Source organism: Saccopteryx bilineata, chromosome 3, assembly GCF_036850765.1.
Source record: "Saccopteryx bilineata isolate mSacBil1 chromosome 3, mSacBil1_pri_phased_curated, whole genome shotgun sequence".
Taxonomy (NCBI): Eukaryota; Metazoa; Chordata; class Mammalia; order Chiroptera; family Emballonuridae; genus Saccopteryx; species Saccopteryx bilineata.
Genome location: NC_089492.1, coordinates 100,342,788 through 100,357,840, shown reverse-complemented (window position 1 = coordinate 100,357,840; position 15,053 = coordinate 100,342,788). Strand labels below are relative to the sequence as shown.

The following is a 15,053-nucleotide window of genomic DNA, read 5'->3' as shown; positions in this document are numbered from 1 at the left end:
CCCCATTGTAGGTGCTTCCACACCCACCAATAAAAGAAAAGAAATTAAAACAGGGTTGTCTTTCAGGAGAGTGACAAGAAACTTAATGAGAAATAAGCTGGCAGTGATTATGCGTCTGGTTCAGAATCTGATCACGGGTTTGTTCGTCATTTTCTTCCTTCTACGGGTCCAGAACGATGTGCTAAAAGGTGCTGTCCAGGACCGCCTGGGTCTCCTGTACCAGTTTGTGGGGTCTATGCCGTACACAGGCATGCTCAACGCAGTGAACCTGTGTAAGTACCGTGGCCAGGAGGTGCGCCCTGAGGGCAGAGGTGGGAGAGGCTTCCCTCTCCCTGAATACCTCCTGTCTCCACCCAGCACCCTGCAAGACTCCACCCTTATCACGGTATTTCTTTGAGCTCAACCCAGCCTTCTCTGGGTTCTCTCTCTGGGAGAAGGTAACTACTGAGCTCCTGATCCTTAGTGTGAATTAATTTACCAAATGGGTCTCTCTGAGGCTAAGGGTCCAGGGATACATGAAGTTCTGAGGTGCCGATGGGCAAGGTATGGATAGGTTTATCAAAAGATTGTCCCTACTATCCTGTCTTAGCCACCAAGATCCACAGTCCAGGGGGCCCAGACACCTGGCCAACTTTGCGTTGTTGCATTCTTTTTGGAGCCTATTTTAGGACAGCCAGAACCTAATTTTCAGACTCAGTGGGAAACCAGAAGCAACGCCCAGTTGCCTGATGTTCTGTGCCAAGACCCTGCCCAAAGAGAGGACACAGTGACCCCCACCACTCACGCGTGCCCCTTTTGCATGTTCTCAAATTGGCGATGCCCCTTGTCCCCACTTTAGGGAGGAGGAAATAAATTATGACAATTTTCGCAACCCTCTTGTAATTTAGGTAGAGTGTAGATTTCTGGCGTGGCAGGTAATTACAACTCTTAGGACGGCAGGTTCCCTCTTGTAATAACTTGAGAGCCTCAGCTGGTCCTCACCATCCCGCTCCAATAGACCTCAAGGTCAGCTTGGGTTAGCCTTCCCTCCCTCAGCTGTGTGGTGACCGACTGTTCTGCAACCTGCCTTCTGTTCCCAGTTCCTGGGCTGCGAGCTGTCAGTGACCAGGAGAGCCAGGACGGTCTGTACCAGAAGTGGCAGATGCTGCTGGCCTACGTGCTGCACGCCCTCCCCTTCAGCGTCATTGCCACCGTGATTTTCAGCAGTGTGTGCTACTGGTAAGGGGCTGTTCCCAGCGGTTCAGTCCTTCCGGGCCAGGCCTCCCGTGGTCCCAGACAGCCAGAGGGACACGCAGAGGGAGAGCTCCAGGGTAGAGAGTCATGAGGTTCTGTGTATTTTCCTCACACCAGCACTCCTGTTTAGTGGAAATATTCACGTGCTTGACTACAGGTGGGGCCCCAGCTCCCACGGCAGCAGGTATGCCCTCTACAGGGTAAAACCTTTCGAAACTCTGTCAACTGACACATTCTAAAACACATCTGACCCTGAAGTGTTTCAAATAGTGGGTTATGAACATATAAGCAAATCTCCAAAGGACTTTAAGAAAATTTGAGATTGGTATTATAAGGAAGCACAAATACTGCTAAGGAATATAATAATAATAACCATAATAATAATAGCTAACACACACTGAGCACTTGCTCTATGTCAGGCATTATTTAGTGTAATCCTGGTAACCATTCTATAAAGGTGATACTATAATTACCATTGTCTGTAGGTAAGGAAGCTGAGACACAGATTATTCATTATCCCGAGTTAATTACAAATGAGACTGAGAGTCTACTTGGTTGGATGGGGAGAGGGACTCTGGGAGGATTTATGGAGGAGAACTTGAGGGACAGCAGCATTTCAACAGATGGAAGAGGGAACACGGGCATTCCAGGGGCAGGGCAGCAGGGGACTAGGTTCAGAAGCAGAAACACAGAGGACCTGTCCTGAGGAGAGTTCCAGTTGCACTGTGGGCAGGGAAGGACTGGAAGGAGTGGTGGAAAATGTGACGGCCAGCCTTGGAGCCCGGCCGGGGAGGTGCTGACTGCCAGGCTAGGGGCTGAAGGGGACTCGATAATGCAGCACAGGAGAAGCTTTGGGACCCATCCGTGCGGCTCTGGAGTGTGAGGCAGGCACCACTTTGGCAGAAGACTGGGGTTAGGGCAGAGATGCTGGACAGGCCAGTAAGGGATCTTGGCAACACTCTGTGACAAAGGCAGAGGCCCTAATGAAGAGAGCAGCACTGGCAACAGAAAAAGGGGATCACTTTGAGAGGCTGGGAGAGTAAAATCGGATGTTTGTTGAGGGTGTAGGAGGTCTTAGTGATTCCTGAGTTTTCAGCCTAAGAGAAGTGGAAAGTGGCGGCATCTTCCTCAGATTTGCTGGGAAAGAGACTGGATTCGGTTCTGAACACATCCCACCTGGGATACTCTGGGTAGGACATCCAGTTGGAGATGTCAACCTGAGGTTCAGGTGATAGGCTGGAGGAAAGAAAAAGTAAGAGGAGTAAGAGTGAAGAGTTGGGAAAGGACCCCATCGGAGAGTGTCAGAAAGGGAGGAAGTAGTCTGAGGGTCTGCCAGTCAGTGTGGAAAGAGGAAAGTGATCCAGTGTCAGAGGCAGAGGGGTGATCGGACAGGTAGAAGAAGCAGGATCCATCAGCATCAGAGAAGCCAAGGGAGGAGAGAGTTTCAAGAAGGTGCAGTAAGCCCATTTAATACTTCCGAGGTTCAAGAAGACGAGGCATAAGATCAGGGGGCAATTGGTGATCTTCCCAGAAAGGAGTTTCAGTAGAGTGGTGGGGGTACAAGGCAGGCTTATCGGGCTGAGGAGTGAGATGGAAGAGGCAGAGACTGTTGGAGAACCGGAAGGTACAGGGTAGGATGAAGAGGGGAAATTGCTTAAGTGATTATAAGGCTCAAGAAATGTGCTTTAGGATATGGTGAATAAGACCATTAGATGGAGAACAGATGAAGTTATAGAAAAAATGGATAATTCACAACTGAAGTTTAGAGTAGACCAAGGTAAGGATAGGATCAGGATAACATGGGGTCAAGGTAGATAGGATCAAGCTTGGCAAAGCTGGGGGGGGGGGCGGGGGGAGAGAGAGAGAAGTAGGGAAGAGAAAGATAGTGAGAAATTAATAAAATGGGAGGTGAATCCATCTGCCAAGCACTGAGGAGTTTGAAATTGGGGAGAAGGGGTTATTATTTAGCTTTTTATTTTTTAGAGGCAAGGAGAGAAACATTGAGCTGTTCCTGTATGTGCTGTGACCAAGGATTGAACTGGCAACTTCTGTGATTGTGGAGAGTGGGTTATTTAAAGTAAATTTTTTCTTTTTCCAAGCGAGAAGAGGGGAGATAGACAGGCTCCCACATGCTCCCTGACCAGGATCCACTGCCTATCTGGGGCATGCTCACAACCAAGTTATTTTTAGCACTGGAGTCAGAGGCTCCACAGAGCCATCCTTAGTGCCCAGGTTCGATGCACTCGAACCAATTGAGCTATGGCTGCAGGAAAGAGAGAGAGAGAGAAGAGGGTGGTGAAGCAGATGGCCACTCCTCCTATGTGCCCTGACTGGGAATCGAGCCTGGGACATCTACACACTGGGCTGATGCTCTACCACTGAGCCAAGCAGCCAGGGCCTTAAAGTAAATGTTTTTATTAGCCATGATGGGACATGCCCAGTAAGCAATGAGGAAAAATCAGGATCTAGAGTCAGCTGAGACAGAGTAGCAGAGGGGATCCAGTTAGTATGGCATTATGCCTTTTTCAACACAGCTTAAGTTGCTTAAGTGAAACCTCAAGGGTCCCCAGGTGTGGGGATTGGTAAGGCAAAGAATAAGAGAAGGGGACAAGGATCTGAGGCAGTAAGGGCTTTGGAAAAATGGAAGATAGGAGGGAGGCCATAATTAGAGAGGGCATTTTCAGAATCTGAAATCATGGAAGTAGCATTTAAGTCCAAGACATGTTGAATAATCAAGATTAGGTGGATGGAGCCCCTGGAATTGACCAGATTACCTAATTAGGAGGCATTGAGTTGGTGGTTCATCAAGAAGGTTAAAGACCTTGAGGATAATGACAGTGGCCAGGAGTGGAAAAAACGACCCTTGGGCAGATACTGTAAAATCATTAAAGGTGAGAGAATGTCTTAAAAGTCGCAGAGGATTGCATTGGATAAGAGAATACTACAGGTATAAGCAAAGTTCCTGATATGTAAAAGAGGAAGGACAGACGGTCTTGAAGAGAGTAGTAGGGTGGGGTGGATATAAGACATGCCAACTCCTTTTACTAACTCTCCAAATGGAAGAAAGAGCAGCCATGTCTAATGGTTGTTGATGCTATCACTAGGTCTATGCTATTTGGTGAAAGTAATATAAGCAGTAAGGTGCCTGCATATAGGCTATTTACAAGGAAATGAAGGTCAAATGAATGGAAAGGGTTGGAGAATAACAAACAAGTGTAGAATGGAGTAGGAGTGGAGGCCATCTAGTCTGATGGAAGGTTAAAGCAGTGAAGGGTTTTCACAGGATCAATAACCCCACAGAACAGGGATGAGGTTCAGGGGGAGAGGGGCTGAGAAGCAGGTTGGGTGAGCTCTCGCATTAGGGCCGTAGGCCAGCTGGCTCAAGTAGCAGTGCTGGCTGGGCAGAACGTGGTTATTTATGGAGAAGCCCAGGGAGTTCAACCACCCTACTCATTGCAGTTACTTGTGACTGTTGTCTAAGTGCTAATATTTTCCTATGAGAGCTGAAGGAGCTGTAAAAAGGAAAAAGGTGGCTCACAGTGAGTTGGAGCCAACAGAAACCACTGGCAGTAATAAAAGATAGAAATGTTGGCTCTGTTTCCAAAAGGCCTTTCAAAGGGGAGTTTGACTTGCCCTGCAAGCCCTCCCCCACCACTCACCACCATTAATAGAAGGCAAGTGTGGTATTTTTCTTATATGATAACCCCTGGAGAGAAACTAAAGACCTTATGTGTTTTTAGGACCCTGGGCTTATACCCCGAGGTTGCCAGATTTGGATATTTCTCTGCTGCTCTTCTGCCCCCCCACTTAATTGGTGAACTTCTAACTCTCGTGATACTTGGAATGGTCCAAAATCCAAATGTGGTCAACAGTGTAGTGGCTCTGCTCTGCATCGCTGGGGTGCTTGTGGGGTCTGGATTCCTAAGGTAAGTTACGACCAGTCAAAGGGTTTAGATTGGTGTGATTTGTTGTTAATGATCTTCTGATAATGAGTGCTATTAAGGAATTCCAGAGGAGAGCTATGTGACACTAGTCACAGGTATCATCTAATAGTCTGGGGTATTTATAGTGCTTGCTAAACATTATTGATCAGACCTTAAACTGTTCACCATTTGTTCAGAGACTTCCTCTGCCATGGGCAAGTCATTTTCTAAATTAATTTCCTCATTTACAAAGTGGAGATAATGATCTAAGCCCCACCTGCCTCAAGGGATCACGAGGAGCAAATGACATACTGTACTCTGTAGTGAGTTATGGAAAGGTGAGATATTATGAAGTGAGCTGAGGTTTGATCAGTCATGAATGATTTTTTAAATACCGTATTTTTTTGCTCCATAAGATGCACCTGACCATAAGACACACCTAGGGTTTTAAGGAGGAAAATAAGAAAAAAAATATTCTGAACCAAATGGTGTTTTAAAATAGTTAATAAAATACCGTATTTTTTGCTCCATAGATGCATGGGCATTTTCCCCTCTACTTTTGGGGGGAAAAATGTGCGTCTTATGGAGTGAAAAATACGGTAACACTGTTGCATTGTATTTGTCTATGGTGCTTAAACAGATCATTAGCATCTATGAAAAATGCGCCCCAAGGGCATGGAATCAGGCCAGCAAGGTGGACCTAACCTTGGACCCCATCTCCTCTTTCATATTTCAATCATTACAGGTTCCAATCAATCTGGCAATATTTCATGTATTTGGTTTGTAGGAAAAGAGGATTAATTGTTCTAAAGAGAGGCAGTGGCCAACATTAACAAATGTTTTGCAAAATCTCAACATCCTAGGCTTCACCTAGGTTCTACTCCCTCTGCTCCTGAAAACCATAGCAACCTCTTAGTCATTAAGTTTATCTTTTCCTCCCAAGTCATCTTCTTCCCTGGGTGACTGTCTGCAGCATGTGAGCTATTGGCTGTCTCTTCCCTTAAACGCAACTGGAAATACCTTCACTGTTTTTTCTGCTGACAATATCCTGCAAGTTCTCGGGGGCGGGGGATGCACGCCATACAGAAATGCATGTGGAAGAAAGTAAAAGTTACCTAAAGTATGACAACCCAGAGTTACATTGTGTTGTGTATCTTGCTAGATATTTATATAATTTTTAATAAAAATGGGATCATACCATTGTGAAGGGGTAAAGTAGTCATGCTTTTCTTTCCATTTAACCATGTAATGTGGACAGTCCCATACCAATAAATTTAGGTATGTGGTTCCTTTCTCTTGAAATTTCTCCAACGGCTTTAATGACTGCCTGGTTCTCTTATGTCTCTCACAGTCACGTTGCTCTCCTCTGGGATCTGCACGAAGCCTGCCCCTCATTCCCTTGGCTAGTTCCCTTTGCCTTCTCTCCCAGCCCATGTGAGCCTCATGTTGCAGTCTGCTTTTAATAGATTGTCAACTGCTTGAGGGCAGCACCTGTGACTAATTCACTGTTACAGTTCTTCTCAGTGGCCAGTCCAATTAGGTTTGCAAAAAATATTTATTGAATTGTGTGAATAGCCCTGGCTGGATAGCTCGGTTGGTTAGCATCGTCCTGAAGCACAAAGGTTGCTGATTCGACCCCTCCATTAGGGCACATGCAGGAACAGATCGATGTTTCTGTCTCTCTCTCTTTCTCACTCACTTTTCCTCTCTCTATAAAATCAATAAATAAAAGTTTTTTAAAAATTGTGTGAATAAATGAATGAATGACTTCTCTCTCTCCCTGGATGGCCTACATACTGGATCTGTCATCAAATCACGTTGGTTTTCTTCTCCGATGTCAAAGCACAAATGCATATGGGGCTTTCACCTTGTGTTTAGCCTTTTGTGGCGTAGTACAAGGTGAAGGCATACAGTTCCTACCTCAAGGAGGTAACGCTTTGGCTGGCTGGGCTGCCTTCCTGTCCATCAGCCTATTACAGGCCTTTATCGTCTCGCACGTGAACTTCTGCTGTAGTCTGCTTTCTTTTATTCTATCTCTAATGGGCCATTATTCTGGGCCACCCTACCTGCTACTGTCACATTTTCTGAAAACACTGATTCCAACATGATCTTTCTCATGGTCTTTCAATGTTAATCCACTGCAAGGTCCTAAAGCAGCTGGCTCCTGGCTCTCATTCCCAACTCACCTCCAAGTGCTCCCACTTGCCATCCTCTGCCCCAGCCTTTCTTGTCCACGCAGTCCCATCTGGAGCCCTTGACATACCTGTGCTTATAACTATTCAGCCTTCCTAGAGCGTCCTTCTTCTTCCCTACTTCCTCCCCAGATTCTTACCTATCCTTTCCAATAAGCAGCCCCTCAGTATGGTGAATCCAATTTTGTGCCTTAGAAAATTGCCAAGAACTGAAAGTCATGGAGTTTGGAGGTCACTTGGCAATAGCTAAAACCATACATACTAAATACAAGAATGTTGTTCACACATATTACTGGTTTTTGGTACTTTTTTGGTGCAAATATTTCACAGCTCTATAGTTTTATAATCTTGAAGATATAAAGGCTATGTCCCCGACTGCACTGTGAGTTCTTTAGGGGTAGGATGCTTTCTTTGAATTCTTCAAGCACCTAGAACTAGTGCTTTGCAAATAGAATTTAGTATGTATTTGTTGATTGATAGAAGCTATGTAGTGGACCAAGAACGCCAGAAGAGCCTGACCAGGTGGTGGCGCAGTGGTTAAAACATCCACCTGGAATGTAGAGGACCCAGGTTCGAAATCCCAAGGTTGCTGGCTTGAGCGTGGGCTCATCCAGCTTGAGCAGGTAGTCGCTGAATTGAGAGTGGGATCATAAACATGACCCCATGGTTGCTGGCTCGAGCCCAGAGGTTGCTGGCTCGAAGCCCATGGTTGCTGGCTTGAGCCCAAGGTCACTGGCTTGAGCAAAGGGTCACTTGCTCTGCTGTAGTCCCCCCTACCCCACCTCCCGGTTAAGGCACATATGAGTAAGCAATCAATGAACAACTAAGGTGCCACAATGAAGAATTGATGCTTCTCATCTCTCTCTGTTCCTGTCTGTCTGTCCCTGTCTCTCTCGCTAAAAAAAAGAAGGCCAGAAGATAAGCATGAAGTTTCTCCTGAAATACGCTGAGGAGGAGGCAGTACATTTTCACAATAAATGTCTGCTTGCTCTCTCCATCCTTTCCCCTTGGTTGGTAGTACAGTTCTTCTTCTACTGGGATGGGAGCCCCAAATATTTTTAGTCACAAATATCCTCCTCTAATGTGATTTGCGTTTGGTGTGCTTTTTTCTTTTATATGTTATCAGTGGTGCTTACCAAAAAACTTAAGGTTTCTAATATAATCATCTACCAGGCTGTGATTAAAAATAGTTGAGTGCTATGCTTACTAACTTGGAAGGATGTCTGTGATGCATGTTTGGTTGAAAAATAGCAGGTTAGGGAAGAGCGTGAAGAGTTTAATTCTTATAAATGCACACATACACACATGTCACATGCATCACCAAAATGCTAGCCATAGTTATTTCTGGGCAGTGGTATTTCTTTATTCTTCTCAGTATTGTTTGGAGTTATTTATAGTAAATATACTGTTTATAAAGGGTGATAAAAAAAACTGTATTCATGTTGGCAAATATAAAATAAGGATTGCCTTTCTTTTCATTTGGTAGGACTGTTACCGGAGCCTATTGAGTTTCATCTCTCTTTCTCTCTCTCTCTCTTTCTTTTTCTTAAGAAATGTAGAAGAAATGCCCATCCCTTTTAAAATCTTCACTTATTTTACATTCCAAAAATATTGCTGTGAGATTCTTGTAGTCAATGAGTTCTATGGACGGAATTTCACTTGTGGTAAGTATTCTGTTTTGCAATATTATTGTTACACATTACTCTGAGGAAGCAATTTCCCTAGGGAAATATATTTTTTAAATAAAAAGCTATGTCTTATAGTCAATAAAATTAAAACCTTTTTTTGAAATAAACATCTAACCCTTTCTCTGGTTTTTCAAATGAAATAAGCAGTGATCAAGTTAGAAACCTATCAAAGGTCAATAGGTAAAGCCACTCTGAAGTGTTTAGAAAATGACAGACGGGAGGTAAACTCTGGCATATTCTGGATGGAATAAGTTTCTACAGAACAGGTTGAAGTAGGGTGCAGTGGCTTCTTGTTCCCAAAATGTACGAAGTATAAAGCCAAGTAAAAGCCATTTTTGGCAAAAGGCTGCTCCCCAACCCCATGAGCAGGCAGTGCGAGGCCATTGGAAATCCCAGGCCATTCTGTGAGGACAACTGAAGAACGGGTAGAATTTAATAGGTTTTTAAGTATTTTTAGGTGATAACCTCGGTCATCTTAGGATAGTCAGTACTAAGGGACCATAAGTGATTACGATTTCTGTCAGTGCTGTGGGAATGAATCTATACCCAAAATGAAAAGAAACCTATTTCCATCTTCAAATGGAGCCAAGCCCCAGAATACTCCTGGTCGCTTCATCCAGTAATGATTTCAGGGCTGTCTCTCGTGTCTTGTCTCTTTCATGAAGAAAGGGATGTAGCAGGGTGCTAAGCACTTAGTGAGCATTTGGTAAATACTTGCTGATTTGGTAAATTACTTCTTAATCAGCAAGTATTTACCAAGTGCCCATCTCTCACCATGTGCATCTTTTCCCAGCAGGCAGCTCTAATGGTTCTATGACAGCCAATCCAATGTGTGCCTTCAATCAAGGAATTCAGTTCATTGAGAGAATCTGCCCGGGTGCCACATCCAGGTTCACAGCCAACTTCCTGATTCTGTATGCATTTATCCCAGTTCTTGTCATCTTAGGAGCAGTTGTTTTTAAAGTAAGGGATCATCTCATTAGCAGATAGTGAAGCACATTGCTGTGAGAATGAGACCTAAGCTCCTAGGTATGCATGAGTGCTTTGAAAGTCTGAAATGAGAACGCCACGTGTTTCTTTCTTCATAGTCCCTCTGAAGTCTTTTAAACCTTTTGTGTCCTTGGGTCCATGCAAGCCTTGAATGCTATTCCAACTTGCAGAGACATATGGTATTGGGAAATCGTGACTAAGCCAGTCCAAAAGTGTATATAATAATTCATAAAGTTATGGAGACTATATTATTTGTTTGCTTTAGACATAAAAATAGGTTGGTTAAAAATTATGTTTATGTTTGATTAAGGATTCAGTAAAAAGAAAACATTTGAATAGTTGCTGACTGTATAACAGAAAAAGGAGTTGTGGGTATGATTAAAGCAAAGCATCATGCAGAATTAGATAAGAATACTTTTCTTACCATTTAAAAATCCATAACTATGTACACATGTCCATGTGAGGGTTCTGAGTTCCTGATCACATTGAGAGGATGGTGGACAGATGTTGGATGATGAGGACCACTACAGACCACTCAGTGACTTTACAGAGGGTTAAAATGAAAATCTGCAGGAATGGGCTGAACTGAGAACACAGCACACCAGACAAACCCCTGGTGATGTTTTTAAGGATTATTTGGCTATTTTTCACTTTCCATTTAGTTTACTTATAATATTAAAAGTAAATGTCATTAAGGTGTATACACTGAGAAATGACATCTTTAATGTTGGAGGGTAGCTGTTATTAATGTCTATATAGAAAAGATGCTCAACTGACACAACGTTTACACACAGAACAGGGTTATACGCAGGTGTTCATGTTCTTGAATTGTAAAGAAAAAGAATGCTGCTAAATACAAACACTTATATTGCATATTCTTAGGGATCAAGTGTTGTACATAGATTGTAAATAAATGGGTTATATACAAAATGACTGATTATCTTTCTGATTAATCTTCAAGTAATTCATGTATAAGTCTGAACTAAAACCGTCCAATGTTACCATAGTAACTCTGAATGAGACTATCTTAGAACAGTATTTAAGGATCTGGAAACACTGGTAAATTACCAGAATAGTATTGTCAATTTTTATAAAAGGCCTTTGACACTGATGATTATGGTATAATAGTTACATAATGCCTTACAGATTATATATGTCACATCAGTTACAGACAATTCTGGAGATGATAATCTATTAAAGTAGTTCAGAGAGAGTCCCATGGGAACCTCTTTTGAAATCACTGATTTTAACTTCTAAAGATATGGGTGTACAATGTAAGTGGAAACATTTTCTACTATTCATATGCAGATGAATTTCATTCTAGCTCAGAAACATTTGGAAAATTGACATAGCATGTGACTTTAAGCTATTAAATGTTAGTGATACCATCTTGGGGAAACACAATAACTTTCAATATGTGACAGTCTGTGTTTTAAGTAAAAAATGGACAGCGATGTATAAGAAAATCAAATTATACAATAAAAATTCCTATTACTACTGTGGAATAGGCTGTTTCTTCCCACCAAGTCAGTGATGGACTTCTAGGTGTGGGGACTCAGGAATGTGCTTTTGAAATACGTAAGTATTTCCAGTGCTTTCTGTGCTCACCATACTAGGTTTAAAGTAAACCTAGTATGCTTATGAAAATGAACCCAATTTCAGTTTCCTATTAGCCACAGCTGAGAACTCCTTAAAGAAATGTGGCTTAATATGAGCACCTAATGCTTTTCATATAACAGTTACTAAATGCTTTTGTTTTCACAGTCCTGAAAACATGTAAATACAAACTTATAAATGTTGAACCAAGTATATATTACTTAACCATGTTAAAGGTAGGTAGTAGAAGATTCTTTTTATTTTTTAAAAAAGATTACACATAGTTACACAATTTATTTTCCCTTTTAAAACACTTCTAAATATCCTGGGGGTGTCGCTAATACAAGAAATTCTCTTTTCCTTTAACAAATTACACATCTTTATTTTCTTCATTTATTACTACAAAAGCTAGTTTATTAATTAGCTATTATTAATATTATTTATTAGTAACACAATAGCTAATTTATTAATTAGCTAATATTAGTAAGATAATCTTACTTGTATTTGAGAAAGAAGAAATAAATACACCGCAGGTGAATTATGTTCAAGAATCCAGCTCTATTTGTTTCCAAGACTTGGAAGAACTTCTTTTGTACTGTTCAAGTTCCTAAAACAAAAATATATATTATAGTACTTTTAAAGAATCAACTTTAAAAATTAAACTAGGCATCTCAAAACTCCCTTAGCAGTTTTAGACATAACAATGTATCCTTGACAGCATTATTATTTTCAAAATTTCTTGATAATTATTTTGTAAATGATCATATTTAGTATTTATTTTCTACAGTGTAGAGTCTTTGAAGTTTCTGGGTAGCTTAAGCAGCACTTAGAGATGAATTTAATAAAGTTTCAGAGAAAATTATATACTGTATAACATATATAAATTGTCTTCCAACTAATAAAGTATTTGTCATACTTTAGGTATTGAAAAGTGACCTTATTTTTCATTGCTTGTTAACCCTTGTCAAAACCTGCTTGAAGTTCGCAAAGGATCAATATTTAAAATGTATAGATCCTGGCCTTGGCTGGATGGCTCTGTCACCTGGTGCATTGAGGTCACAGATTTGATGTGCAGTCAGGGCATGTAAGAGAAGCAATCAATGAGTATACAACCAAATCAAACAACTAAGTGGAACAACGAGTTGATGCATCTCTCTTTCCCTCTTTCCTCCCTGCTCCCCCAATGTCAATGAAAAAATAAAATAAATAAATAAAATGTGTAGATCCTTTGACTACCTTAAAAATGTATCATATAGAATAATATAGACGAGCACAGGGACATAATCAGAAGGATATCCACTGCACTGTGTATATCAACACACAATTGGAAGCAATGTATCTCCCAGTAGAGGCTGATTAAATATATCAGCACGCATTCACACATGGCTTCATAGACAGCAGCAAAAATGATGGTGGTCATATGTGGAAAAAGCAAAAAGGTGGAGAGAGAACACACTTCCATTTTTCATTATATATACTTCTACATTTTTTGAATTTTTTTCATAATGAGTATATTACTCTTTTTAAATTTTATTTTTCAATTACAGTTTATATTCAATATTATTTTGTTTTAGTTTCAAGTGTACAACGTTGTGGTGATTACCCTGGTATTTCCAGTGCCTACCTGGCACCATCACAGTTATTACAATATTATAGACTATATTTTTAATGCTGTATTTTATATCCCTGAAGCTATTTTGTAACTATTATAATTCATAAAATATACATTTTAGTGGGAGTGGAAATCCTGCATGAGACAACTGACATGCAAAAGGGATCATGTAAGGACTTGCCTCCTCTTAACCTCTTACATGTTGTTCAATGTTTAAACTGTACCAAGTAAAATATTATTTCAGATAAGCAGAAAGTAGTTAGTTACTCTGCAAGATAAGGTCTTTTGGCTAACATAATTAAAGTTCATAGTTGCTATGAAAAGAAAATTCTATTTCATTTTCAGAAACATCTCAGACTGCCTCATTCATACCTATACTCTAAATGTTAAAAGTTTTAAAACTGGCCTGACCTGTGGTGGTGCAGTGAATAAAGTATCGACCTGAAATGCTGAGGTCACTGATTCAAAACCCTGGGCTTACCTGGTCAAGGCACATAGGAGAAGCAACTATGAGTTGCTACCTACTCCTCCCTCCTGCCTTTCTCTGTCTCTCCCCTCTCTCTAAAATCAATAAATAAAATCTTTAAAAGAAATAAAAAGTTTCACAACTGTACTAAAGACTTTGGAAGAATTTTTATACTAATAACTCCAAAGTAATCTTTACAGCATGGCTTAGTTTTTCTAATGAAGTTAATTCCATTCACCAGTTATCTATCATTTATGGTTTCAAAGATTGTTAATTCATAAAATAAGTCCCAATAGTTATTTTTACCAGTCATAAAGATAAGGGCATTGCTTTGGGATTCTTTGCTAGTGGTGTATCCCTTCTGCAGACAGCAAACTTAGAATGGACCAGAGAGAGGATAAAGAATAACTAATATGATACAGTATTCACCATGTCCACTAGATCCTTTAGTATTGCTATCATGTGAACTCAAAATAATGTGATAATGGTTTAAGGGAACAGCAGGTAAGAAGGTTTTCTTTACACTGCAGTTCTTCATGGCTGCTTTACAGAGCTATTTTAAAAGTGAAAGCAAAACCAAAAAAGGTTTCCACTCTGCCTCTAAAACCTCTAAAGTTGTCCAATATAAATGGATCACAGTCTTGTGATGCCCAAACGGCATCTTTGGTAAAGGATAACAAGGACATTTTTCCCTAAACATGTAAATCAGTGTGTGTGTGTGTTTAAATTATAGGCCGACAGATTATAGGCAAGTTGATTTTTTAAAACAGGGATTCAATATTGGGGGGACTACTCTGTAAAGTACGCAATACTATGCTGTACATCTGAAACTAATACAGAATAATATTAAATGTAAACTGTAATTGAAAAAAAAGATTTAAAATAGATATGTGTGATTGGCCAAGAAGACCTTAAAAATAATTGTTTACCCAAACGTTTTCTTTTCTTGGACAATAAAAATAAAGACAAGAGGTAGAAGGGTTCAGCTTTCAATGCTCACACTCCCTTAAAATCAGGAATGCTTTATAACTAGAGGGCTATAGAAATTAGTAAATACTGACGAACTCTTTTCTAGTGCCCACATGAAGTCTGGGCAAAAGAGAGAACTTTGAATAATTAGAGAAAAGAGAGCTAATTAGGAAAGAGTCTACAGCAGGGGTCGGGAACCTATGGCTCGCGAGCCAGGTGTGGCTCTTTTGATGGCTGCATCTGGCTCACAGACAAATCTTTAATAAAAAAGATAACGTTAAAAACATAAAACATTCTCATATTACAATCCATTCATTTCCTACCGTTCATGTTCATGGTTGCGGGTGGCTGGAGCCAATCATAGCTGTCCTCTGGAACAACACC

General features: G+C 40.9%; 2 protein-coding genes across 9 annotated transcripts in view; one reads left to right on the top strand and one right to left on the bottom strand.

Moving 5' to 3' along the window:
* The window catches only part of ABCG5 (ATP binding cassette subfamily G member 5), a 30,930-nt gene extending 18,689 nt beyond the window's left edge, over window positions 1-12,241 (top strand). For 4 of the 5 annotated variants that reach the window (XM_066267010.1, XM_066267014.1, XM_066267013.1 and 1 more), the window contains 5 exons: window positions 67-272; window positions 1,080-1,218; window positions 4,974-5,159; window positions 8,900-9,012; window positions 9,830-12,241. In XM_066267010.1, the coding sequence (XP_066123107.1) occupies window positions 67-272; window positions 1,080-1,218; window positions 4,974-5,159; window positions 8,900-9,012; window positions 9,830-10,026 (841 nt within the window). In that variant the 3' untranslated portion in view covers window positions 10,027-12,241. The remainder of the gene's footprint in view (window positions 1-66; window positions 273-1,079; window positions 1,219-4,973; window positions 5,160-8,899; window positions 9,013-9,829) is intronic. The other variant, XM_066267012.1, reaches the window with a different exon arrangement.
* DYNC2LI1 (dynein cytoplasmic 2 light intermediate chain 1) overlaps window positions 1-15,053 on the bottom strand; it is a 69,469-nt gene that overhangs the window by 9,179 nt on the left and 45,237 nt on the right. For 2 of the 4 annotated variants that reach the window (XM_066267019.1, XM_066267023.1), the window contains one exon: window positions 12,121-12,229. In XM_066267019.1, coding sequence (XP_066123116.1) covers window positions 12,167-12,229 — 63 coding nt within the window. In that variant the 3' untranslated portion in view covers window positions 12,121-12,166. Of the gene's footprint in view, window positions 1-6,847; window positions 6,867-12,120; window positions 12,230-15,053 lie in introns of those variants that run through there. The other 2 variants (XM_066267020.1, XM_066267022.1) reach the window with 2 other exon arrangements.